We start from the raw sequence: 25,882 nt of genomic DNA, 5'->3' as shown, positions 1-25,882 counted from the left end.
CCTGTTTCCATCACTTGCCACGGCCGCTGATGGACACTGTGACCAGCACCCTGCTCTGCCCACCCTGTTCTGATGCTGCAGAATCTGATCTGTGCTGTGGCCACCCTCAGCTTCCAGCCGATCCTCATTCACGGAGGGATGTGTCTGCACCCTGACGCATTTCTCCATCACAGGGAATGTGCTATGTGTTCACAGAATCATAGACCAGTTTGGGTTGGAAGGGACCTCTATAGGCCATCTGGTCCAACCCCCCTGCCAGGAGCAGGGACATCTCCAACCAGATCAGGTTGCTCAGAGCCCTGTCCAACCTGGCCTTGAACGTTTCCAGGGATGGGGCATCCACCACCTCTCTGGGCAACCTGTGCCAGTGTTCCACCACCCTCATTGTGAGAAATTTCTTTGTGTCTAGTTTGAGTTGGAGAACAAGAATAAAAGAGAGAATATAAAAATCCCACCGCAAAATTTGATGCTGTTGAACAGTTGCTGCCCTGCAATTTCTCCATGCTTGTAGCCTTGCAATGGCTGAGCTCCACCCGAGAAAAATACCGCAGGGAAGAGGAACTTACTGCTACCCTATGTCTAGGGAGGATGATAGAGGGAGATGATAAAGCAACCCGGGACAGAGATGGAGAAAACCGTTTCCTTTGCAGTCCTACACAGCGCTTTCAGGCTTGACAGGCTGGAGAGGTGGGACCATGGAAACCTCATGAAGTTCAGCCAGGCCAAGTGCAAGGTCCTGAACATGGATTGGGGCAATCCCAGGCACAAATACAGGCTGGGCGGAGAATGGATTGAGACCAGCCCTGAGGAGAAGGACTTGGGAGTGCTGGTGGATGAGAAGCTCAACATGAGCTGGCAATGTGTACTAGCAGACCAGAAAGCCAACCACATCCTGGGCTGCATCAAAAGAAGTGTGGCCAGCAGGTTGAGGGAGGTGATTCTGGCCCTCTATTCCATTCTGGTGAGACCCCACCTGCAGTACTGCATCCAGCTCTGGAGTCTCCAACAGAAGGACATGGACCAGTTGGAGAGAGTCCAGAAGATGATGAGAGGGCTGGAGCACCTTTCCTATAAGGTCAGGCTGAGAGAGTTGGGGCTGTTCAGCCTGGAGAAGAGAAGGCTCCATGGAGACCTTACAGCGATCTTCCAGTGCCTAAAGGGAGCCTACAGGGAGGACGGGGAGAAACTCTTCAGCAAGGCCTGTTGTGACAGGTCAAGGGGTAATGGTTTTAAAATAGAAGGAGGTAGATTCAGACTGGACATAAGGAAGAAATTTTTTACACTGAGGGTGGTGGAACACTGTCCCAGGTTGCCCAGGGAGGTGGTGGATGCCCCATCCCTGGAAACATTCCAGGCCAGGTTGGCCGGGGCTCTGAGCAACCTGATCTGGGTGGAGATGTCCCTGCTCCTTGCCGGGGGTTGGACCACATGGCCTTTGAAGGTCCTTTCCAACCCAAACCATTCTGCGGTTCCGTGCCTGGGGTCCCAGGTGGGTGGGCGGTCGAGGGTGATCCCACCGACACCTCCTAGGGCGCCGGTTTTCCAGACGCTCGACGCGCGGACGCCCAGCGCAAGGCCGGCGACCCGGCGTGGGGCGTTCGGGGCGCGGTGTGGGTGCGCGGCGCCGCGCGCTTGGGGGCGCCCTTGCGCGCGTGCCTCGCGCGGGCGGCTGACGCCACAAAGGCGGCCCCGCCTCCCTCCACCTCCCCCCCCCCCGCCACCCCTTACACCTCCCACCCCCCCCGCCGCGCCGCCCCACGTGCGCGCCGCCCCGCCGCGGCAGTGCGCAGCCGGCGGCCCCGCAGGCAGGTGGGAGCGCGGCGGGCGGCAGGGCCCCCGCCCCGCCCGGCCCCGGCCCCCGGCCCCCGGCCATGGGCGCCTGCCCACCACCTCCGCCGCCGCTGCCGCCTCGCCGGCCGCCGCCGGCCCCCTGCCCCGCCGCCTGAGGCCGCGCGGCTGGACCGGCCCCGGCCGCAGCCCCGGCCCCGGCCGCCACCATGGGGGCCGCTGCGGATGATGCCGCGCTCGGCGGCTTCCTCACGGTGAGTGGGTGTCGGGGCGCGGCACCGACCCTGCGTGCTGCCGGGCGGTGGGGGTCGGGGAGGGTTGGAAGTGGCGGCGGCGCCGCCCGCGCAAGATCCGCGCGGGGATGTGGTGCAGTGCGGGGCTGCCTGCACGGGTGTGGGTGTGTGTTGGGGGTGGGGGGGGGTGTGCTGCCTGGGTGCGGAGGAGCAGGGGTGTGGGGTTTTTCGGGGGGATATGCCTGTGTTTGGGTGCTCTGCTGTCCCCTCTCTCTCTCTCTCTCTCTCGGGGACACCCCGGGGGGCAGCTGCCTGCCCCAGCCCCTGCGCCCCCCGCCCTGGCAGCGGGCACCGGCTGGGTACAGCATCCCCCGCCCCGTCCCCTCCATCCCGGTTCTGCTGCATCCTCCCCGCAGGCGTGGGCCAGGGCTGTGCCGCCCCTCCAGGTCTGAGCGGATCCTTGCTTCGACCCGCTCCCAGAGCTCGCTGCTGGCTTGGGGTCCGTCCATCTGTCCATCCATCCGTCCTTGCATCCATCCGTCCTTCCATCCATCCATCCATCCATCCCCCCGGTTGCTTTTCTTGCCACCCTTTGGACAGGCAGCTAAACTGCCGATTGCAGGCGGTTCCCGTGGCTTAACGCAAAAAACAAACCAGCGTTTTCCGGCCAGTTTCCCCTCCAGGTGTACCTTCCCAAATAGGACCCCCTTCCCCATCAGCCTTTTGAGGGCTCCGACCCGTCTTTTTGGGCAGAGACGGTAATTCGGTGTGTCAGGCACATGCCGCAGCTGCTGCGGCTGGGTTGTGTAACCGAGGAGCGCACTTGCTCTTGAACTCAAGGTGGATCTTAGCGAGCTGGTGCTGGCTCGACAGGAATCCGAGTAAACAACAACAACAAAATAATCTAAAGCTAGGAGAGCATTAGCTGGGAAACGACCTCGTTGCTCTGAAGGCGAAAAGTAACTTTACACGGAGACGGAGCAGCCGGGGTCCGTGCACGCTGCTGGCTGGGTGCTCCCGAGCGCTGGTTTCCCGCTGGGAGAAGCGGGCGGTGCTGCACGTCTGGAAGAGGAGATGCTGATGTGGAGCTGGAGGTACGGAGCTCCAGGTGGGATGCTGGAGGTCAGTTGGGAATGGCAGGTGTAGAGGGAAAAGGGACGAGGAGGCGGGGGGGAAGAATGATATAAAGGTGTAGGGATTTACACCAGCGATTTTGTAAAGCGGAGCTGAGGTTCTGAGCAAGCACGCGTGTGTATGCGTGTATGCGAACTTCTGCGTGTGCTGATTGTACAAGTGAACGAGCTGCAAGATGAAATTCCCGTGTGTGCGTGAGCAGGCAGGATGCTCCCTTGGCCACCGGCCAGGCCTTCTTCAGCTGCTGTCTTCATCTTCAAAACTTTGGGCAACTCCCTTTCGCCCCGCGAAGAGTCGATGCCTTTCCTGCTCAACGGGAGTGTGTTGGGAGCTGGTGGGTCTCTTACTGGTGCGGCAAACCCAAACCTGCCCGGCCGCTTGGTTTTTGAGTGATAGTGGTTGTGTAAGGCTGATGTTAGTCGTGGTTTCTCTTGGTTGGTGCAGACACTGAGTGCCTGCTGGCTGCTGCAAGGTGGTTTCCACCCGCAGTGCGCTCGTCTGAAACCAGCACGATGTTGCCTTGCTTCAACTCGGGGTTTTGGGGTCTGTGGTCGGGTCTATGGGACCTGACAAGATGCAGAGGCCTGAGGGATCTGGCTGATGTAGTTACCAAGCCACTTGCCATGATATTTGAAAAGTCCTGGTGGTCAGGTGAAGTCCCTGGTGACTGGAAAAAGGGAAACATTGCACCCATTTTTAAAAAGGGTGAAAAGGAGGATCCTGGGAACTCCGGACCTGCCAGCCTCACTTCTGCCTGAGAAGATCAGGGAACAGATCCTCCTAGAAGCTGTGCACAGGCACATGGAGGACATGGAGGTGGTTCGAGACAGCCAGCATGGCTTCATCAAGGCCAAGTCCTGCTTCACCAACCTGGGTGGCCTTCTGTGATGAAGTGACTACATCAGTGGACAAGGGAGGAGCTATGGATGTCGTCTGCCTGGACTTGTGTAAGTCTTTGACACAGTCTCCCACAACATCCTTCTTTCGGAATTGGAGAGATATGGATTTGCTGAGTGGACTGTTTGGCGGAAGAGGAATCGGTTGGATGGTTGCATCCAGAGGGTAGTGGTCAAGGGCTCAGTGTCCAGCTGGAGGTCGGTGACATGTGGTGTCCCTCAAGGTTCCATATTGGGACCAGTACTGTTATTTATCTTAATTCATGACATAGACAGTGGAATCCAGTGCACCCTATGCAAGTTTGTCAACAACATCAGGCTGTATGGTGCAGTCGACACGCCTGAGGAACGGGATACCATCCAGAGGGACTCGGAAAAGCTCAAGAGGTGGGACCATGCGAACCTCATGAGGTTCAGTAAGACCAAGTGCGAGGTCCTGTACATGGGTCAGGGCAACCACCAGTATCAGTGCAGGCTGGGGGATGAAGAGATTGAGAGCAGCCCTGAGGAGAAGGACTTGGAGGTACTGGTGAATGAAAAGCTGGACGTGAGTTGTCAATGTGCACTCGCAGCCCAGAAAGCCAACTGCATTCTGGGCTGCATCAAGAGGAGCATGGCCAGCAGGTCGAGGGAGGGGATTCTCACCCTCTACTCTGCTCTGGTGAGACCCCACCTGCAGTACTGCGTCCAGTTCTGGAGCCCCCAACATAAGAAGGACATGGACCAGTTGGAGAGGGTCCAGAGGAGGCCATGAACATGATGAGAGGGCTGGAGCACCTCTCCTGTGAGGACAGGCTGAGAGAGTTGGGGCTGTTCAGCCTGCAGAAGAGAAGGCTCCAGGGAGATCTTATAGCGGCCTTGCATACCTCAAGTGGGCCTACAGGAAAGATGGGGAGAAACTCTTCATCAGGTCCTCTTGTGATAGGATGAGGGGTAATGGTTTTAAAATAGAAGAGAGTAGGTTTAGACTAGATATAAGGAGGAAAGTCTTTACAATGAGAGCAGTGGAACACTGTCCCAGGTTGCCCAGAGAGTTGGTGGATGCCCCATCCCTGGAAACGTTCAAGGCCAGGTTGGACGGGGCTCTGAGCAACCTGATCTGGTTGGAGATGTCCCTGCTTCTTACTGGGGTGTTGGACTGGATGGCCTTTAAAGGTCCCTTCCAACTCAACCATTATGTGGTTCTACAACTCTATGGTTTCCTCTGCTTGGAGCCAAACAGATGCTTGTGAGCCACAGTCGCTGTTGGCTGCAGGATTAGCTGCTGGGTTTTCCGTCATGGGGACCAGATGTGCCGGTGCTGCTGTTTTGGCACACTCCACTGCCTGCGTTTCGCTCTTGAGACTGGTCCTGCTGTAGCAGGGTAAGCCCCAGACTCTCAGTTTCACAAACCCAGACCCAGCTGAAATAGCCACATGGTTTGCAAGAAGCAGAAACTTCCTTTGCTCTGCTCTCCTCACAGGCAACTTTTTTTTTGAGTGAGTAACTTGATCCTTTTTACAGTGAGTAGGGCAGGAGACGGGTGCAAAGTTACCATAAAACTTCCAGACCAGTTTATTTGCATTTCTGAGTTTGTTTTATTTAGTTAGTTTTTCTTCTTAAATGTCCCAAGAGACTTTGTGTTGCTGGTCAGCGGAGGGTGCAGCTGACCTTCGGGAGTGGCGATGGGCTGCGCAGCCCATCCCTGACCTGTGCCAAGGCGTCGCCATGGAGCGGTCTTTTTGTCTTTTATTTTATTTTCTAGGTTTATCACTGCCTCCCCGCAGGGCTGGCAGTGGGGCGTTGCCATACGCAACCCGAGTCGCTGGCTGTCTCGAGGTGTCACCCCGTTTCAGGACACAAGTGCCTGTTGATCCACCAACTTTCCACTGGCGTGTTGACTCACCCAGAGGGTTTGAGTCACGAGTGAGCCGCTGTATTCCCTGCCACATCCCCAGGCGCGTGCCTGGGAAGCTTGTTGTCCCCTAAAAGCTGTTTTTTGTGTGAGTTGCCCACCAGGTCTCTCCTGCAGCACGCAGCTATTTAAGAGAGTGATGGAGGCATGGCGTAGATGCCATAATTGAGGTGGAATCGTCAGGCTGGATGGTGGTAAGGTGAGGGTCGTGCCCATGTCAGCTGTGGGTGCCGCTGGCTCCAGGGTTCACTTGCAGCTGAGCACGAGGGTCCCCTTGTCTGAGCCGTTTCCTCGGTGTGGGGAGGTGAAATTGAGAGCGTTCCCAGCCTGATCTCCCTTCCTCAGACTGTAGAACTCCACGTGTTGGAACAGGTGGAGGTGGCTGGGAAGCACCTTCCCCCATGCGGTGCAGGGTGCCGATGCTGAGCTGGGGATGCTCTTTGGGATCGTGGCCGCCCCATCCCTCTTGACCCTTCTGGCTTCAGTGTCGAGGGCTGATCCTGCCTTGGGCACGCAGAGCAGCACTGAAACTGCTTGAAACCAAGTATGCTCTTCAGTGTTATCTTGCACTGATTTTTTTTTTTTTTTGTGTCACCCTATACAGTGTCTTTGGTATTGAGGTAATGAACTGAGATCTAGTGGCTAAGCAGAGCTTGTTTCATTACTCTGTTGCTTTTGCCACAGAAACCGAGTGTATCAGCCAGAAAAATCTAGCTTTGCATGCCGCTGGGCAGTCCTGAGCATGAGGGACTAAACCAGCAGACGCTCCTTTTTGTTGACCCTCCTGCTCCTGGCCTTCTTTTTCAAAGATCTGAGCGGTGCCAGCAAGGAAACTTGAGCAGCAGGATTTTTTTAGGGACCAGAAGTGCCGATCTGAATAAACAGCGGATGCTCATCGCTGCTTAGCCTTCCTCCACTGGGACTTGCTGTTGTCCCTAAGCTTGGAAGTGTGTGTGTGGCTGGAAATCTGAAGATGTTCAGAAGCGCCAGTGCTGCTTTGTTTGTGATAGGGTTTAAAAAAAACCCCAAAACCTAACAAAAACCAAACCTGGTGCTGTTACAGTAGCACAGGTCCTGCTGGCTGTAGTTGCCATGATGGTTGATGGGAAGATGCTGGAGATGGGAAGAGAAGGGAGAGCGGGATGGACCTGTGGCATGTGCTTGTAGCCGGGTTGTCCATGGGTTTCCTGAGGTCTGGCTTGGTGCAGAGGGAGAAATCTGAGATGGCAGCACAGAGCTCATCCCTGGCGAGGCAGGAGAGTCGCTTTTCAAGCCTCTCCCAGTGCCCCATCCCAGTTGGTGCCAGCACGAGGAGGAGGATGAGTAACACAGGTGAACCCCCACGCAGCCTCGGGAGACCAGATCCTGCCGCGTCTGCTTTGCTAATTCAGGCTTGCGTCACGGAGATTACAGGCGGCAGGTTTCCTTCGAGCCAGCTCAGCGCTTTGTTTAATCATGTCTTGAGGGAGGGGAAAAACCAAAACGCATCCTGTGAGCCCGTGCTGCCTGCCAGGGCAGCCCCGCTTTTTGTTTAATTTCACATGCCGTAATTAGCCTGCCTGCTGCAGGAGCCTCGTCAGCTCCTGCGGGCTTGCCTGCTTCTGCCTGCGCTGTAGTTGCTGCTTCGGGAGAAAAAAAAGGAGGAAAAAAAAATAAATGGAAGTGTTTTGTACGAATCCCTAGCTGTAAATTATTTAGCAGGGGAAACAGAAATGTGCTGTGTGTTTCCAGGAAGCAAGAGACTGCACCAAAAATGACGCGGCTTGCGGCTCTGCCGCGATGTGCCTTCTGCAGAGTCATGTTGTTGGGAGGCTTCTGCTTTTTGGTTTTTCTGGTTTTTTTTTTTTTTTTTTTTTTTTTTTTTCTCCTTCTGGATATCTTCTTGCTGGCTGGTGGCCCGGAATAGGTAGCAGAGTGAGAGCGAGGGCTTGTATAACATAGCCAAGTGATTTGTGTGCCGGGCTGTGCGACTGCAAAGCGTTGGGGTCCTCGCTCTTCCTACCTCCAGCGTAGGAAAACAGCTTTAGACATTCCAAATAACATTGGCTCGGTCCTCTCTCCCTCCTGCTGCAGCCTACGGCTGTTTGAAAATGTGCTTCCGATCACTTTGAGTGCTGTGTGAGGTTGTGTCAGCCTTTCTTTTGATAAACCTTTTGTTCTTGGTATCTTACCTCCGCTGGCGTAAGTGACGTGAAATCCATGGAGCAGAGGTCTTCTGGAGGAAGTGGACGCCCTGCTTGGTAGACGGGGCTTCTCCTGAGGACAGAGCCAGCCTGGATGCTAAGGAATTAAGGGAGTAAAGCCCAGGGGTTGGAAACAGGTAGAGATAAACAGATTTATTAGCCATCACTCAACCAAGCCCAGCTGGCTGTGGTTCAGTGTCTAAAAACTGGAGACCTCGTACCTGTATCTGATGCAATGAGGAGCTGCGTTGCAGCAGAGCTCCTCAAAGGGCTTAAAAATAGCAGCGGGTTTTTTCTCCTGTTGCTGATGCATCTGGTTTAAAGAGGGTTCAGATGTGGTTGGAGGCTTGAAGCAGAATATCCCGTGCGGTCTCTCCACACCCTACGCTTGCGTAGGGTCGTGAAAAATAACGGAAGGGCAGAGGGGCTAAGAAATAGTTTGGTGGTGCCCGCTAGCCCAAATTTCATCCTGGTTTGCCTTCCTTAGAAAGGTAACTGTTTGAACAAGCACAGATTAATGAATACAGAGGAGGAAAGTTTTTTACAGGTCCGAGCTGCCACCTGTGTGTGGTTTTTTTCTTCTCGGCAAGCTCCTGGCTCGTGCTGGAGCCTCTCAGCCTTGAAATGCAAAGAGGGTCTGCATTCTCCTGGCGTGGCCAGGTAGCGCGTACCACTGAAACACAATTAGCAGTATTTACTGCCCTGGCAGGGTTGCGGTGTAAATGATGCTTAGTCTCACTGAGAAGCCTGGTGTCAAATTTAAGGAATTAGAATCGTAGCTGGCGATGTGTCCGGAGAGCGTGCTGCTGTCTGCGCTGGTTCTCTTCCACCCTGACCTTGCAGAGCTCCCACCTCTGGGTGGAGAATCATCTCCGTGGTCCCACGGCTCTGGGACATCCCTTGTGATCTTGTAAGGGATCATTGTCAGAGAGGGCTCCGGTCACGTGCTGTTGTTAACTAATACCTCCTGTATCTCTTCCAGCTGCTCATGCTCCTTGGCACCACTGATGGTCAGTCGAAGCTGACCTCCGAGCAGAACGCCGTCAGCCTCTCCCCTGGCAAGTACCGCCACTTCGACCGTGCCACCAACGAAGAGCTGATCTGCGACAAATGTCCCGCAGGAACCTACGTGTCTAAGCATTGTACGAAGAGTACCTTAAGAGAGTGCGGCCCTTGTCCGGATGGGACTTTTACTAAGCACGAGAATGGCATAGAGCGGTGCCACACTTGTAGAAAACCCTGCGAACTGCCAATGATTGAGAAAACTCATTGCACTGCCTTGACTGACCGTGAGTGCACTTGCCTGTCTGGTACGTTTCAGACGAACGATACCTGCGTCCCTTACACGGTGTGCCCGGTCGGCTGGGGCGTCCGCAAGAAGGGAACCGAGACGGAAGACGTTAGGTGCAAGCCGTGCCCTCGTGGTACCTTTTCTGATGTGCCTTCTAGTGTGATGAAGTGCAAAACATACACTGACTGCTTTGGGAAAAACCTGGTGGTCATCAAGCCAGGGACAAAGGAGAGTGACAATGTCTGTGGTCCTCCAGCATCTCTTCCCAACAAGTCTTTGACGTTGTCAAGCACTGTAGCGGATGAAGAGCCCGATGAAGTTCCACCAACCACTCATCTTCCCAAAGGTAATGTCCACCGCTAAAATGCAGATGTGTTTTTGGTTGTGGGGTTGCTTTCCTGACTCAGTCAGGGTTGGCTTTAGGCTGTTAAAGGGGAGCCTGGTCTAAAGCAGGGACAATGCTTTTGCTTCTTGGCCAGAAGGCAGCTCCAGAGTGCATCAGGTTGCCCTCTCTTGTGTTAAACCACATTTAAGTATGTTTTCACTGAGACTGTAGTCGTGCTTGGACTCCTGGCTGTCCTGCTGTTTGACTGAAAGGACATCACATTCCCCAGCCTCTTTTTTCATCTGTGTGTTGTGCTGGCACAAGTTTTTGTGTGTTTGTGGCAAACCTGAGTTGGGATGCAGCAGGAAAACCCAGAGGGGGGAGGAAGGAGCTTTGCTCCACCAGACTCCTTCCCTGATGGATTCACTGCTTTCATGCCCAGGCTTTCCCTGCTGCATTTCACTCTGTGCTGTGCCAGTGTATTGGCTTGAATGGGACCTTTTGCCAAAACCCTAGGCTGTCCCATAACTTTTTTCCTTCAATCTCTAAGATTTACTGATGGGGAGAACCAGGTTGAGTTCCCCATTCTCTCACTTGATTGGAAATGGTACATCATCACTCTGTATTGAGATGCTTTAGCCGTGGCTGGCTGCTGGCGTGTGATAGGACCCTGTTTGAGGTGATGCTTAACACTCCCTGGGAAACAGCTTCCTTACAGTGTCTTAGATAAGGCATTTTAATTTAAAAATGCAACTTTTGATGGCCTGAACACTTGGGTGGGTCAGTGCAACAGCAGGGAAGTGTTGACAGTGGTAGACTCCCAGTACTCCTCCTTTATTAAGTCTCAAAGCTTGATATGATGTTGGTGTGTCACTGGGAGAGGACTGGAGGGTGTTCCCTGAACTTTGAAATCAACTGTAGACAGCTAGGTGGAAGTTAAGGCATTTTCCCTGTTGGTATCCTGGTCAGAGTGTTTTGGGTAACCAGGTCAGAGGCAAAATCAAGTTAGTTAGACACACTGTCTGGCTCAACCGCGATGAGATGTGATCTTCAAAAGCAGAGTTTCCCAAGTAGGCTCTAGTTTTTGCCACAAAAGCCCTTCCTCTTCTTACCAGGTCACACAGCTGGCTGGGACCTCAGAGTTGTTGGTTGATAAGAAATCTCAGTAAAGATGGAAAGTATCTCTTGGTGGGAGGTTGGGTTGCTTCTGTTCCCCCAGAAACCTGTTTTGTAGCTGATTCATCCACAGCTGCTTGCAGTGCCGATAAGAAAGTTTGTGCTTCCTTAACACAGCCCGGTAGAGAGATAACTAGGCCTCCAAATTTTCGTGTGTTTCTCACCCAAATACCGCATTTTCCACGTTTGGAATGAAACCCACATTCAGAAACCTAAGAAACTTCAAGGTTGTAGGTTTTCTGAGAAGTACCAAATGTGGGACAAGCCAGTTGACAGCATGCCTTTAATCACTTGGGTTGTTTGGGTTTTTTTTTTTTTTTTTTTTTTTTTTTTAACAAACTGTCACTAGCCTTAACCAACATGGGTCAATTTTATCTTGAACCTACCTCTGTAACCATACCCATCTGCTCCCAGAGCCAAACCTCAACTTCACCTCTTCCCTTTCTTGCTGCCTGGCGTTGGGTTTCTGTCTGCCGGCCCAGCAGATGCTCAGGCAGGTCTTAGACTGTGACATGATGCCGTATCGCGTCTCCGGTGCTGTGATACTGAACTCTCCTCTGCTTTCACAGGTTTGAACTCTTCAGTTCCTCATTTTGTCCCCTCTCCCGCGTCACGCACATCCAGTGGCACAGCGGAGCCAGCGGGCTACTACAACGAAACCTCTGCCAACGAGACGGACAGCACCAACAGGACCCTCACGGGCTCCAGCACTGCTGGCCGGGCACAGAGCTACCGGCACAAGCAGACCAGCTCAGCGCTGGAGAAGCAGCCGTCGCTGGAGATGACGGGGGGCGAGAAGTCCAGTGTCCCGTACAGGCCCCCCCGGCGAGGTCCGCAGAACGTCCACCAGCACTTCGACATCAACGAACACTTGCCGTGGATGATCGTCCTCTTCCTGCTGCTGGTCCTGGTGATTATCGTCGTCTGCAGCGTCAGGAAGAGCTCACGGACTCTGAAGAAGGGACCCAGGCAAGATCCCAGTGCCATTGTGGAAAAAGCTATTATAAAAAAGTCCACCACCCCCACGCAGAACAGGGAGAAGTGGATCTATTACTGCAATGGGCACGGTGAGCATTAGCGACCGGGGACTTTTCTTCTGTTTCATCCTCTCCTTATTTTCTCAGTGACTCAGACGTGGGTCTGGGTGTCTCTCAAGTCATCCTTTTTCCCCTCACCCTGTCTGTTTCTGGAAGGCTGAGTCATCCCCCGCCTCTTGGCAGCGCCTCAGTTTAAGGTTCTTAGCCCTGAATCCCGGCTGCTGGCTTGTGTCCCTAGCCCTTTGCCCGTGCTGGAGCCAGGAAGGTTGTCCTCAAAGGCTGTGTCATGGGAGCATACAGCTCCATGAGTGTTGGGAGATTTTCCTGGAGGCTCTGCTTTGTAGTGTTTTACGTTCTTTTGGCGGATAACTTGCTGTCTGCTTTTTTGTGAGACTTTAAAGATAACCTGTTGTGGTCATTAAATTTAAATTTTTAAAAATCAGTGATAGCATGAGTATGAAGGTGAGCACCGAGCAGCCATGATCTCACTGGTAAGATGCGAGGTTCTTCTGCAAAGCTACAGTGGTAATTTTGACCCCCTCCTTATGCTGTGCAGACAGGCAGCGCTGACACTGATGAGTCCTTACTTTGGGGTTGAGGTTGCTCAACCTTTAGAAAAGCACATTTAACAAGGAGGAGACAAACAAAGAATGGATTGAAAAAAGATTGGAAGCTTTAAAAGAGATCACTGCTTGATGAAAGTCATCCCTGAGTGCTTAAGTACAAAGCAAAGAAGGCTTTGAGTAGGGCGTCTTCTGTCATGTACTCTCAGCTCCTTCCTGCTGATTAATAGACCCACACTTTGTTTGCCTTCATTAACGCTTGTATAGAACCAGTAAGATCTTGTTGGAATGAGTTTTGTGCCTTCTCTTGTGTTCGTACTTCTTATCAGTTTCCTGTTGGCTCTTTTGAATTCTAGAGGTGTGGTTTCTTGAGCTTTTTTCCCTTTGCAATAACTTTTTTCCAGGAACCCCTGCACTCCACTGTCCCTAAAATCTGTGGTACCCAAAGCGTGGTCTTTGGGGCGATGGTGAGTGACCTGCAATAGGGTTGCAGAACCTTAATAAACATCCTTATTTGTGAGCGCTACCAGAAATACTACGTAGCTTTGGCCATGGTTCATTGGCCAAAAGCGGCTGGTTGTTACTAACTTGTAGTAACTTTTTCCCCAATGACCTTAACTACCAGTTGGTTGAATTTCACACTTTTTTGTATTTTTTTTTTGAGCAGCGAATGTTGTTGTCTCACAGCTGGGTGTGAATTTGAACAGGGTCGGGGGTGATCGAATGCAGGGACCAGATGAAGTCGCTCTGAGTGGGTGCAGCTCTGGTTTCTAAGCTGGTGTTTCAGACACACCATGCTGAAATGCTTGTACTGCAGCTGGTCCTTCTCCTGGAGGCCACGTTAGAGCTGCCTTTGGCAGTGCTGTGCATTTGGTCACCAGACACAATTCAGGTTAAAGAAACTGTGCAGGTAACAGAAGGTGATAGGTGGTGAGCAATGAGGCTACGTTGGCCTATTTAGGTATAACCCCACCTCCCAAATCTTGTCATCCTTTGGGGGACAGCATCGCTCATGGATCATCCTGTGCTTCCCAGGATGAGTGGTTCTGGACTTATTTGTCACCCTTTAACAGCCAAATTCAGCTACTGCATCAAATTCACAAGATATTTGCTAGGTTTCCCCCTTGTCTTGGGAATTAAGCTGGATGTAACACCAAAAAACACACTTAGCTGATAAACTGGCCCGGTATCTGATCAAGCTGCTCAGGTCTGAAAGTGAGTTGCCCCGTTACTCTGGGCTCATGGCTGAGTGGTTTTGCACATCCCTCCCAGTCGTTCTTGCAGTAGTCACGTTGGTTCCGTCTTGGCATGGGTGGCGTCATGACTTCCTCCTGCCACCGAATGTCCTCAGCTGAACTTTGCGCAACGAAGGCAGACAGACGAGCACAAACCAATTACTGCTTTGTCTTGCTTTTAGCACAGCTCTGGTCTTGCCTCAGTCATGTTGCGTCAGCTGGAAAGGCCTTGCTCATTAGTTCTTACTTGGTTGTGTGCTCTGGCTTGTCAGATATGGAAGTTGTTCTCCTCCGCGGTGGTGTATAAATCCCTCTTTGATTTTTCTGTTGAAAAGTCTGGCTCTTAAGACTGTTTACTTGAAGTGAGGGAAGATGTAGTACCGTAGAGGAACTGACCTTTTGTTTAATAACTGGCTGTGCAGCTGAGATGTACTGCAGAGCTGCAGCGTCATGGCGTAGCGTTCTGCTGCTCCGGCAGTATTTGTACCCAAATCGTGCTTCATCCTGAAGCAGCATTTCAGGCAAGGGTGAATATAGCCAGGAGCAAACCTCAGGCTGCTGCAGAGAGGAAATCTTTCCCCTTCCGTGGTCTTAGCGCTGATCCCACCATGGTAGGTGGCCAGAGCAAAGCCTCCATAGATGTGAGGACCATGGTTGCTCTTCAGGCACCAGCCTGGTTTGTGGTTGCACTGGGGGTGTGGAGGGCAAGCAGTTAGGTTTAAATCATATTCTGGGGCTGGGGGTGAAGCCCTGGGGGCTGGTGCTGGCAATGTGTTGATGTCCATGTGACCTTCCCACCTGTATGTTGGCTGACCACACCGGGGTGTGTTTATTGCCGGGCGAAGCCTGCGTACGTAGCTGTTGCGCAGTCTCCCCCTCGCTTCCTCCTCGTTTACCATCTCCTCCCTCCTAATCCTTTCAGTAAACAGCTTTAACCTTTGAAAAGGAAGACTGGGTCTGACGTAGGCGCTGCAGCCTCTGCTCGGAGGAGCCGTGCTTTGCCCATTTGGAGGATTTTATGATAATTTTTATTACCGAATTTCTTTAAGCCTATCAGTTCTGGGTGAAGCATGGTCAGGGTGGAACCAGCACTGCTCAGTGCTGGAGGAAGGACATCTCACTGTGGTTGGGCTCCTTCCCAAACAAGGAGGGTCTTAGAGTGGAAGCAGTGCCTCAAACTCTTGCTGGTTCCTGATGGCGCTTGAAATACTCAATTGCTTAAATAGTTGAGATACGCGTGCGATCCTGAGCGGCGGTTATTGTCACAGGCCAATTCACTTGTCCTCATCTTCCTCTGAGCTGATATCTACGCCCTGTGCTCTCTCTGGTCATAATATGTGCCTTAAATAACAGCCCAAACCTAAAAATAGCAGAAGCTTGGGAGGCTGGTGTTAAAACAAGACCCCTGTCCTTAACATGGACGGGTTCCAACCAAGACAGCAAATGCCGGTGATTCTCACTGGATTAAATGGTTCAGAGGTCTGGGAAGAGCTTGCGATGACTAATGGCCTGAGTTAGCAGCCAGCCTACCTCCACATCTGTCCCTGTGTCTGTCCCCACGGCGGGGGCTCTCCCTGAAGCCCCCAAGTCTCATCTGTGCAGGATCATAAAGGTGGAGCGGTGTCGACGGCACAGCTGTGGTTGGAGAAGCTGGACCTCTCGCTGCTTCAGCTGGCACTTGCTTTCTAGCCCTGCAGGTGGGAATCTGAAGCGGAAAAGCAGTTTGCCAAAGATTTCCGAAGGAATTATCAGTGTGGTGCCTGAGCGACGTGGGTACTGGGCTGATAGTGCTCTGTAGTTTTAACCTTGTATGACTACAAGGTTTTAAAACATCAAGAGCAGCCGACACGCTGGAAACTCTTCTAACAGTGTTTTTATTTTAGCAAATACCCATTTCATTTCCTCAGCTCTTTCCAAAGTCAAGGAATTGAGCTTGTAATAAAAGTGGAGAATAGAAGCCTGTGTCTTGAACCTCCTGGAAATGCCAAACCTGGCATCAGCCTATGCCAAACATGAAAATGGGCCTGGAATCGTCTTGTGGACATTGCCGATAGTGTTGCCTTTGACTTTCACCCATTGAACAGCAGAAGATGAAAGGCAACAGGCTCTGTAAAATGTTACATTTTGAGGTAAAACCTCCTGTGAATAGAAGAATAGAAGCAGTTGCCTGACGTGACATGCCAACAAGCAAGAAGAGAATTTGGTGATTTTTTTTTTTTTTTTTTTTTTTTAGTTGAAAGATTGAAGAACAGGTCTTGGCAGCACTGGCCTGTCATGAGGTGCCACTTCCCTTTTATTTTTCTTCAAGTCTGGTAACTGCACATTACTGCAGTGGGTGGTGAGAGCGAAGCCAGGAAGCCTCTGGTTAAATAATCAGAGAAATAAACTGTTCTGCAAAAGCTGTTTGCAGCCAAGATGGAGCTCAGGCTTGGCTGCAGGTAGAAGAGCATGTCCTGAAAATGGCTCAAGACCAGAGTGGGGAGTTGAAGGGTGATGCTGGAAAGACAGGGAGTGTTGGAATTTGGGGGGGTCTTGTTGCTCAGCTGTTGGGATGCCAAATTGTCAGCGTGTTGGGAGCCAGGACCATATTGGTTGGTGATTCATGGGGAACAGCCCTTGGGTTGCAGCTCAGTTGCTGTAGGACCAGGGCTTGGTCGGCTCCAAAGTCGGTGAGGATGTGGAAGAGGGACCAGAGCCTCGCTGGAAAGCCTTGTGCCGTGGAGCACCTGACCCTGTGCTGCAGCTCTGAAGCATCACCATGTGAATGTAACCAATGGGTGTGTTGGCAGTGTGCGTCAGGATGTCTGGGGTCATTGCAGGCTTGTCCTCACGTGGAATCAGGTACTCACAGCACCACAGAATGGTTTGGATTGGAAGGGACCTTCAAAGCCCATCCAGTCCAACACCCCAGTAAGAAGCAGGGACATCTCCAACCAGATCAGGTTGCTCAGAGCCCCGTCCAACCTGGCCTTGAATGTTTCCAGGGATGGGGCATCCACCACCTCTCTGGGCAACCTGGGCCAGTGTTCCACCATCCTCATCGTAAAAAAAATTTTCCTGATGTCCAATGTGAATCTACCTCCTGTTTTAAAACCATTACCCACTGTCCTTTCACAACAGGTCCTGCTGAATAGTTTCTCCCCATCTTTTCAGTGTCATGCTGGGAGGCAGGGTGACGGCAGAGGAGCTGCTGTAGAAATGCAGCCCTGGGGACTGCCGTCACTTCTTCACGTGTGCAGAGCCTGGGGAGGAGCAGTGGGGTTAAAAAAGCCTCACCAGTCTCCAACTGTGGTGGCCTCAAGGTTTTGTGCTCAGACCACAGGTAGGGCAGAGATGGCTGGCAGCATCTCACGTGGGTGGGTGTGCCCGTTGCCGCTGACATAATTTGGTAATTGCGGTTGTGCCTGGAGGGGAGCAGCCCTGGGCTTGTGTGCAAACCTTAATATGATTCTGGCAGGCATCAGATGAGGAATTAATGTGTGTCTGCCTGCCAGAACAGAGAGGCAGAAGGTGCTGGGGTTGTTTTTGTTTTTGTTTTCCAAAGCAATCTCTCTTCTGGCATCTGCAGCTCTGGCGTGGAAGCTTTGGGGTGGCTTCTCATGACAGTTTGACCATCTTCCTCAAACCACTCGGCTGAAAACTTTGCTCCGGTTTGCCCCAAACTCATCCTTGACCTTTTGGGAAGCTGTCTGGTTTCCAAAGGGTGTGTGCAGGAGCTGAGCAAGGCTTCATGGTGAAAGGCAGCCTTGGGAAAACATGAACGAGGGAGGCTGCTGCTCTGCTTAGAGAGGAGGAAACCTAATCATGTGCGGGTCTGTCATCTCTTGCTCCTCAGCCTTATTGCTTTAGCAGGCCTGAAGACCAGCGCTTGATCACTTTTAGTGGGTATCGCTACACCAGCCATTGATCCGCAACGTGCGCAGGGCTGGGCAGAGCTGCCCTGGGAACCTGGTACTTTTACTCCCAAACCTGCTTCGAAAGAGAGGGGAAAAATAAAAAAAATAAGGAAAAAACCAAACTGTCCCATGGTCAAAATTTCTGGGTGGCCGGTGGATTAATTTAATAAGGGATTGGGATTTGTGCCTGCCCATTATGGTGTAGGGCCAAGTGTCAGAGGCAGGGCAGCTCTGCAGGGAGAGGAGGGTTGTCCTCGTAGAAAAACACGCTGAGCCTGGGTTTATTTTGCCAAAACCCCAACACTGGTTTCTCCACTGGGAAGGCTGTGATTTCTCACGTTGGTAAGGCTCTCGCACATAACTCCTTGAATAACAGAACAGATTTTATTTTTTTTTTTTTTCTCGCCTTGCTTGCCAAGGCTTTGTCTAGGGGAAAAAATGCAGGAGGTGAATTTAATCCTTGGATTGGCATCTCTGGGTGTCTGGATATTTATATGGCTCTGGCCGCGGCGGTGTGCTTGCTCAGGGTTACCAGCTGTCCAAGAGGGTTATAATGAAGATTAACTCTGCAAAAGCCGTTTAAAATTTAATAATTACATAAAATACTTATGCTAGCCGTTCCCTTCTAAACCAGAGGAGGAGCAAGTCCACCTGGCCACGTTACGCTGCAGGTCCCCAGTGCCGGTGTGGAAACATGCAGGGTGAGCATCCCGAGGCAGTGGGCAGGAGCTCACGTGGGTTCTGGGAGAGCTGGACCAAAGCTGCTGTTACAGAGGTGATTTCCACGTAGCGTGGGGTGGGAAGGGAGGTCTTGTCTCATGCCGTCCCTCAAGTTCCCGGGTCCAAAACATGTTTGTAATAGCATGTGGCTGATCACAGACCTTCCTCGACTGCTTGGTTTGGTTCAGTTATTTTCCAGAGTGTGTGGGAAGTGTTTGTCAGGAGTCAGTTTCCTGCCCTGCAAGATTTTTTGGTTTTTAAAAGAAAAACAAACACCACAATTTAGTGGTTTGTTGCCCAAACAGCACTTGCTGAGGATGTGAATCACTGGCTCCTGGGAGGGTCTGGTACGAGCACTGTCCTCCATGGGAAAACTAGCAAATGGTGAACAAGTCTTCGTAAGTGGGTCCTCTCCTCCTGTGCAGGCAAAGACTGTTGTGGGAATAATGGAAAAGTTTGGCTTGGAAGGGACGTTCAAAGATCATCTAGTTCCAAGCCCCCTGCAAGGAGCAGGGACACCTTCTGCTAGACCAGGTCGCTCAAAGCCCTGTCCAGCCTGGCCCTGAACCCTTCCAGGGATGGGGCATCCACCACCTCTCTGGGCAACCTGGGACAGTGTCCCCCCACCCTCAGTGTAAAAAAAATTTCTTTCTTATTTCTAGTATAAATCTTCCTCCCTCTATTTTAAAACCATTACCCCTCGTCCTATTGCAACAGGCCCTACTGAAGTTTCTCCCCATCTTTCCTGTAGCCCCCTTGAGGTACTGTAAGGCTGCTATAAGGTCTCCCCAGAGCCTTCTCTTCTCCAGGCTGAACAGCCCCAACTCTCTCAGCCTGTCCTCACAGCAGAGCTGCTCCAGCCCTCTCATCATCTTCGTGGCTTCCTCTGGACTCTCTCCAACAGGTCCACGTCCTTCTGACGCAGTACTGCAGGTGGGGTTTCACCAGAGCAGAGGGGCAGAATCCCCTCCCTCGACCTGCTGGCCACACTGCTTTTGATGCAGCCCAGGATGCAGTTGGGTTGCTGGGCCACGAGTGCTCATTGCTGGTTCATGTTGAGCTTCTCGTGAATGAACAGCTCCAAGTCTTTCTCCTCAGGGCTGCTTTTCGTCCCCCAGTCTGCCAATACTGGTTATTGCCCCAATCCAGGTGCAGGACCCTACACGTCTTCCAAACCTCCTCATTTAGGACCTGAAATATGATTGCGGGGGCAGGGTCGTGCATTTAGTTTCCAACAACCTCTCCTTTTATTGTGGGAAGGATGGTGAAATTTTCACATTTAGGAAAGGTTTTTGTGTTAGAGGTGTGGGATTTCTTAAGTCCTGGTTTGGCTGAGCTGTGGTGCCTTGTCAAGTGGCGTTTGGATGTGCCGCATCCGGGCTCGGTTGTACATGCAGGCTCTTGCTGTGTGCTCGGAGGTAAAAATAGGTTGCTGTGGCTGTGTTTCGCATGAGTCAGGAGGATATTTGGAGGAGGTAGGTGGGATGAGCTCAGGAACAGAGCTGAGCTAGCAGTGATTTGGAGCTTTTATCTGAACGTAGGGGAGCGTTGGGCTGCATCACCGCCCTGGTGACTTGCGCGTGCCCTCGGGCTGTGCTCTCCACCCGTGTTGTTTCATCCTCAAGGTCTGTGCAAGTGTCGAAATCCAGCCAGCCTGTCACGGTCAGGGTTTGTCATTCCACGTGGCTCTGTCTGCTCTGAAATGGGAAAGTGATGAGGTGACAGCTCTTCCCATGTAGGATGGGGACTCAGTAATGGCTAATTGTGGCCTTTCTGCAGAGAAAGGACGAATTTCAATGGCTGTGTTGTGGGAGGTCTGGGTTACGTTGATGAACAAGCCGTTGATCTCTGTGGGAGTAGCAGCTGATATTGCCCACCTCTGGGATACCTGTGTCAGTTACCAGGCGGTGGAAGGTCCAGGTGTTTTAGCTCCGGTTGGTATTGGGATGGTGGAGGTCAGTTCCCACAGATGTCATGGGTGGGCTGGTGGGACCCATCCCTGTGAATGAAGGGACGGAGAACGGAGTTTCCTGAAATCCATGTGTCCTGAAAATGCATGAAGCTGACTTTGGAAGCCTGGGCAAATGGGCTGCTCACTGGATGAGCCCATGTGTGCCACAGGTTGTGGAGGATCTCCTGACCTTTCCTTCCCAGTTGTATAAGACAGCCTAGCACTTGAACTGATGTTGTGTTAACCCTTTTCCCTGTGCTGTGTCCCTTCATTATTAGTGGAACCAGAGGACGCATGGCTTGGGGGGGCTCTGTAGACTTGAGCGTGAGATTTCCCCTTGAAAGTGGCAGCTTGTCAATGACCACTCTTCTGAAAAATGCCAAATGATGTTTGACTTGGGCTCTGAAAATGAAAATAATGATGGCTTTTTGTTTGTGAAAGGATGGGGAGAGGAAGGAACTGAAGCTCCTCTGTGGCGGGGCTGCGGTTAGACTTTACTGTATCTGCTGCCAGGTGCTTGGGTGTAGCCTTCTGGCAGGGTAGCTTCTCCACCCTTCTTGAGTTTGCTTGAAGACATGAAAAAGAAATGTCAGAGAAGAGAAATGGTCCCTTGCAGGTGTCGTATGTAAGCATGCTGGTCATGGCCCCATGCCATGCTGGCTTCTTGCCTTGCTTTAGGCCAACAGATCACCAAAGAACTCGGCTTGTGTCCAACTTGTAAATAGGACTGTGGGAGATGAGCGAGGCTTGTCCAGAACAAGCTCAAGAGAGTCACTAAAGCATGGCCAGGTCCTGTGCACTTTTGTGATGACCATCCCAATGATATGAGCGGAAGGGGTGACTGCTCTGTCTCCATCAAACTGTGGACATCACAGTGAGGCAGGAGACATCTAAAGGAGTTGGAAATGGCTGGGAAAAACCTTGAACCAGATTCAAAATAAGCAACTGTAAGTCACTGAAATAGCGTTTATGGGGAAGACGCAGGTGAGCAGTGTAGTTGGAGGTGAGAAACCTGTTTGTAAACCTGCCCTGCCTCTCCACGAAGATCCTCCTTTCAACTCGTCATCTTTGTAGATGAGCTGGACACCTATACAGCGTTGCTGCTTGCTTGTACTGCCCTGCAGGCATCTGTCCATGCTGCCTTTGAGAGCAGGGCTGTCTACGTTTGCTCCATAGCCTGTAGACCTGCCTGGTTACGCCACGTGTACATGTTCCCATGTGCGTACATCCACCCTCAGGCTTTACCTTTTCTTGTGTTGGCCTTGTTCTGGCTTGAAGGGGAGTTCTTCACTACTCCAGGTTTATCACCACCTTTAAAATATTAGGTGGTTACATGGAGTATCTCATCACAATGTTTAGATAATGGCAATTGAAATGCCACTTGTCCAGGTACCCGGGATGCGCATGGATGTCCTGGATCCTTCAGATGCTGCTGTTGCCCGCTCTGGGATGGCCGCTGCACACACAGCTCTGCTGGACATGGCCAGGGCGAGTTTCACAGCAAGGGCTTCTCTTTAATTCTGGTGTTCTTTGAGGCAAGCAGAGCTGGGTGATCAACAGCAATGGTTCCTGGTGGTGATGATGGAGAGGGCAGTGGTGCCTCCTGCGTTAGCAGCAAGGTGGTGGCGGCTCTCCCAGGCTGTTCCCATGCTAGTGTTAAAATAAGGAGGAGGACGCAGGCTGTTCTCCAGATTTTGCAAGCTCAGAGCAGCTTTAGCACTGCACCAACATGGCTGTGACGGTCCTCACGTGGGAAGCGTGAAACAGGTGGGTTAAAGCACCATCCCTGCTGAGCTCAGCCATTTCCCTTGGGATTGTTGGGCTCCAGAGGGCTTTGAGCAACATGTCCAGCCTCGGCGTGCGGATGAGCCTGGTGGCTGAAGGTCCATGTGGTTTGGAGGGTGAGGAGGACCCAGGACCTGAGATGAAGCTGGAGTTTTTTGCTCCGTGCATCCTGATGGGCACCTTCCTGTCCCGACTGGATGCTCCAGCATCATTAGTGCTCTACAGGGTAACTGGTAGGGCTTCTGGAGATGTGGAAATAGTAAGACTGTAAGCTTATTATAAGCATTAACATTTTATTTTATTTTTAAACAAGTGAATTAAGTTACTGTAAATGACTTGAGCAGTAATACTTGGCAGCGTGCAGCAGCAGCTTGTCATGTAATAGTTTTAATCTTATTTTTCAAGAACACAGGGAGTAATGTTTTTTTTTTTTTTAACTGATTGGAGCCAAAGCTGCGCTCACATCTGTCTCGCTTCCATATCTCTTTGGGGTTTTGTTTGCACAATATTGTCATGGATGTAGCGAACATATGGGGCTTAAATTCATTTAATAGTTGCAAGAAAATGAGTTTAAGATTCTTACAGTATTAAGGTAGGCATTTCCAAATTCGTTTTTAATAGAATATGTGTTCTCCAAAGATTATTACGCACCATTAAGTCCTCCTGGTGCGTTCCGTGCCCTGGGATATTATTGCCAAGGGACATAAATGTGTTTATGGGGCCACTTTATTGAACAGTGAGATTAAATATACTGAACTTGAAAATATCAGTAGGAGCATGAGCGCTTTCTTTCGTAAATCTTGTGTGAGAACATGGGGATGTAAATATCATGCCACCACATAAAACTGGTGCAAATCAAGTCGCGACCAGCTGAAAGCTTTTCTCACCAGTACAGCCGCTGTAAATACTGGGATTTATCAGCATTAAATACGTAGATGGGAGCAGGTAGTGTGTGAGTTTTTTTTCTTTCCCAGGAAGGACTAGATGTGTCACACAGGGGTCATAAAACAGCAAATTATATTTTAGTGCTTCTGTATGACTGATGTGCGTGGGAGCGGGTGTGGGCAAAGCTCCCACCCAGCTTTGTCTCACCGCAGGGCAGCGTTGTCAGAGGGACTGGACTCTGCTTATTTTATAGAAAATGCCCATAAAAATGGGCAGCATTATCTATATATCTGTATGTCTATATATCTACATATATCACTCAACCCGTGGAAAAAATAATCCCTGAATGCAAGGGTAGAAAAAGCTCTGAGATAACATATGCGCTGAGATAAGGACTTATGCACTAAACTCTTCAGTAGGGCCTGTTGTGACAGGACAATGGGTAATAGAGGGAGGTAGTTTTAGATTAGGTATTAGGAATTTTTTTTTTTTTTCCAATGAGGGTGGTAGAACACTGGCAGAGGTTGCCCAGAGAGGTGGTGGATGCCCCATCCCTGGAAACATTCAAGGCCAGGTTGGACGGGGCTCTGAGCAACATGATCTGGTTGGAGATGGCCCTGCTCCTTGCAGGGGTGTTGGACTGGATGGCCTTTGAAGGTCCCTTCCAACCCAACCATTCTATGATTCTGTATATCTGTATATCTAGATCTATAATGGGCAGCACCAGACCTTCTTGTTCCTCTTTGCAATAGTGTTGTTACCTTGGTGCACAAGCCTTGCAGAGCTTTTTCTAACCTTGTATTCAGGAACTGCTTTTTTTTTTTTTCTTTCTTTCTCTTGGGTTGAGCGATGAAATTGCGTTTTGTCTGCATAAACTTAGTGCTTTTGCAGCTTTTTTGCCAAAAGCAGTTGAATTTGCTGGTTTAAAGGATCTAACTTCGAACCCAAGTTGGCTTTTGGGCTTCTTGCCGACATCAGGGTATGATATCTGAGCTTGGCTGCCAATGCGATTTGGGCTGTGTGTCCATCCTGTGCAGGACTGACGGCCATCCCCAATGCAAAGGGATCGAGGGACAGGAATTTGGGATTTGCCTGGAAGCCCACAGGTGACCTGCATCCACTCGAACCGAGGACTGCTGGGTCTTTGAGTAACAGGAAAAGTTAACAAAATGTCATGGTTTAACCCCAGCTGGCAAGTAAGCCCCATGCAGCTGCTCGCTCACTCCCTTGCGGTGGGGTGGAGGAGAAAATTGGAATCATAAAAGCAAGAAAAGTCATGGGTTGAGGTAAAGACAGTTTAGCAGGTAAAGCCATGCAAAGCAAAACACTGAATTAATTCACTGCTTCCCATCGGCAGGCAGATGTTCAGCCATCTCCAGGAAAGCAGGCCTCTGTCACGCGTAAGGGTTACGTGGGAAAACAAACACCATCACTCCAAACGTCCCTCCTTTCTTTCTTCTTCCCCCAGCTCCATATCCTGAGCATGATCTCGTATGGTACAGAACATCCCTTTGGTCAGCTGGAGTCAGCTGTCCCGGCTGTGTCCACTTCCAGCCTTTTGTGCACCCCCAGCCTATTCACTGGTGGGGTGGGGTGAGGAGCAGAAAGGCCTTGACTCTGTGTAAGCGCTGCTCAGCAGTGACTGAAACATCCCTGTGTTATCAGCATTGTTTTCAGCACAAATCCAAAACACAGCCCCATACCAGCTACTGTGAAGAAAATTAACTCTACTCCAGTCAAAACCAGCACACAAGACCAGCCTTAGTTCCTGCTGCTGTGTTGAAATGTGATGGATGATAGCATATATTTATTATGTAATATATATAATTATCTGTGCCTCAGATGATTAGCCCCGTCATAAATCTCAATAGCATGTTCACAGCCTTTTCTTGGTCCTTGGTGCTGGGAAATATTTTCTTTATCTTGGACTTACTTTGAATAACGAAGATGGCTGTGGTTTGTTTTTTGGGTTTTTTTTTTTTCTATTTTTTGTCTTCCTCCTTCCTGAACCTCTCCGTAGTTAAAACCAAGCCCTGTGGTTGGTTTGGTTTTTGGGGGTTACACCTCCAGTTGGGCTGACGGACTGAGCTTTTATGCCAAGAGAAACCCCGACCCTCGCATCTCCACGTGAGACAGCACACGCACGTTGGCACGAATCAGCCGGAGGGAGGTTTGGTGGTTACGGTGGGAGGAGGGTAGGGGTACGTAAGATGTGGTTTGTACTCCGGCATTCCTGCTGCAGAGCGGGTCAGACCCTGGCTGCGGATGCTCTGAGCTCCGTGGGGCCGTGGCTACGTTATCTGGCTTGGAAGTAAACGCTGAAGGCTATATATAGCACATATTGATAAACCTGCTTTAATGGTGAGAAAGGTTTGGGTCAAAAATACCTGTGTGAGACCATAGAGGTTTTTTTAATATAGATCTCTCTGTGTGTATATAAGCATATATATACAGATACATATATAAAATATCTATGTTGTATAGAGATGTCTAATATATATTATATATAAAGATAGATATATCCATATATTTACACACATATTAAAAATCTGTATCAGGCTGTATAGATATTTTATATCTATGTGTATATGTACACATATATAAAATATCTATATCATATGTATCTGTGTGTATATATACACATACATATATATTAAAAATGTAAATATATATCAGGCTGTATTGTTTTTAGATATATATATATGATATATCTATGTCAGGCTTTTTATATATATGTATAAAAAGACATATCAATTTATTTATATGAGACTGTATAGTTTATATGTATATATATTTTTTAATATAGATATATATGTATGTATGTATCTATCTGGCTATGTCCGGGCTGCAACCTGAAGGAAGTCTGGTCTAAGCTGCGTCAGAAATTGTT

The 25,882-nt window shown here is 50.7% G+C and overlaps 1 protein-coding gene across 2 annotated transcripts in view; it reads left to right on the top strand.

Moving 5' to 3' along the window:
* Positions 1 to 1,778: 1,778 nt before the first annotated feature.
* The window catches only part of TNFRSF21 (TNF receptor superfamily member 21), a 37,778-nt gene continuing 13,674 nt past the window's right edge, over positions 1,779 to 25,882 (top strand). For both annotated transcript variants that reach the window (XM_086745508.1, XM_086745507.1), the window contains exons 1-3: positions 1,779 to 2,042; positions 9,111 to 9,765; positions 11,490 to 11,987. In XM_086745508.1, coding sequence (XP_086601634.1) covers positions 1,998 to 2,042; positions 9,111 to 9,765; positions 11,490 to 11,987 — 1,198 coding nt within the window. In that variant the 5' untranslated portion in view covers positions 1,779 to 1,997. The remainder of the gene's footprint in view (positions 2,043 to 9,110; positions 9,766 to 11,489; positions 11,988 to 25,882) is intronic.

Source organism: Chlamydotis macqueenii, chromosome 3 (genome assembly GCF_036417535.1).
Source record: "Chlamydotis macqueenii isolate bChlMac1 chromosome 3, bChlMac1.mat, whole genome shotgun sequence".
Classification (NCBI taxonomy): Eukaryota; Metazoa; Chordata; class Aves; order Otidiformes; family Otididae; genus Chlamydotis; species Chlamydotis macqueenii.
Note: the sequence above shows the minus strand (reverse complement) of the source record. Positions and strands in the feature narration are given on the sequence as shown.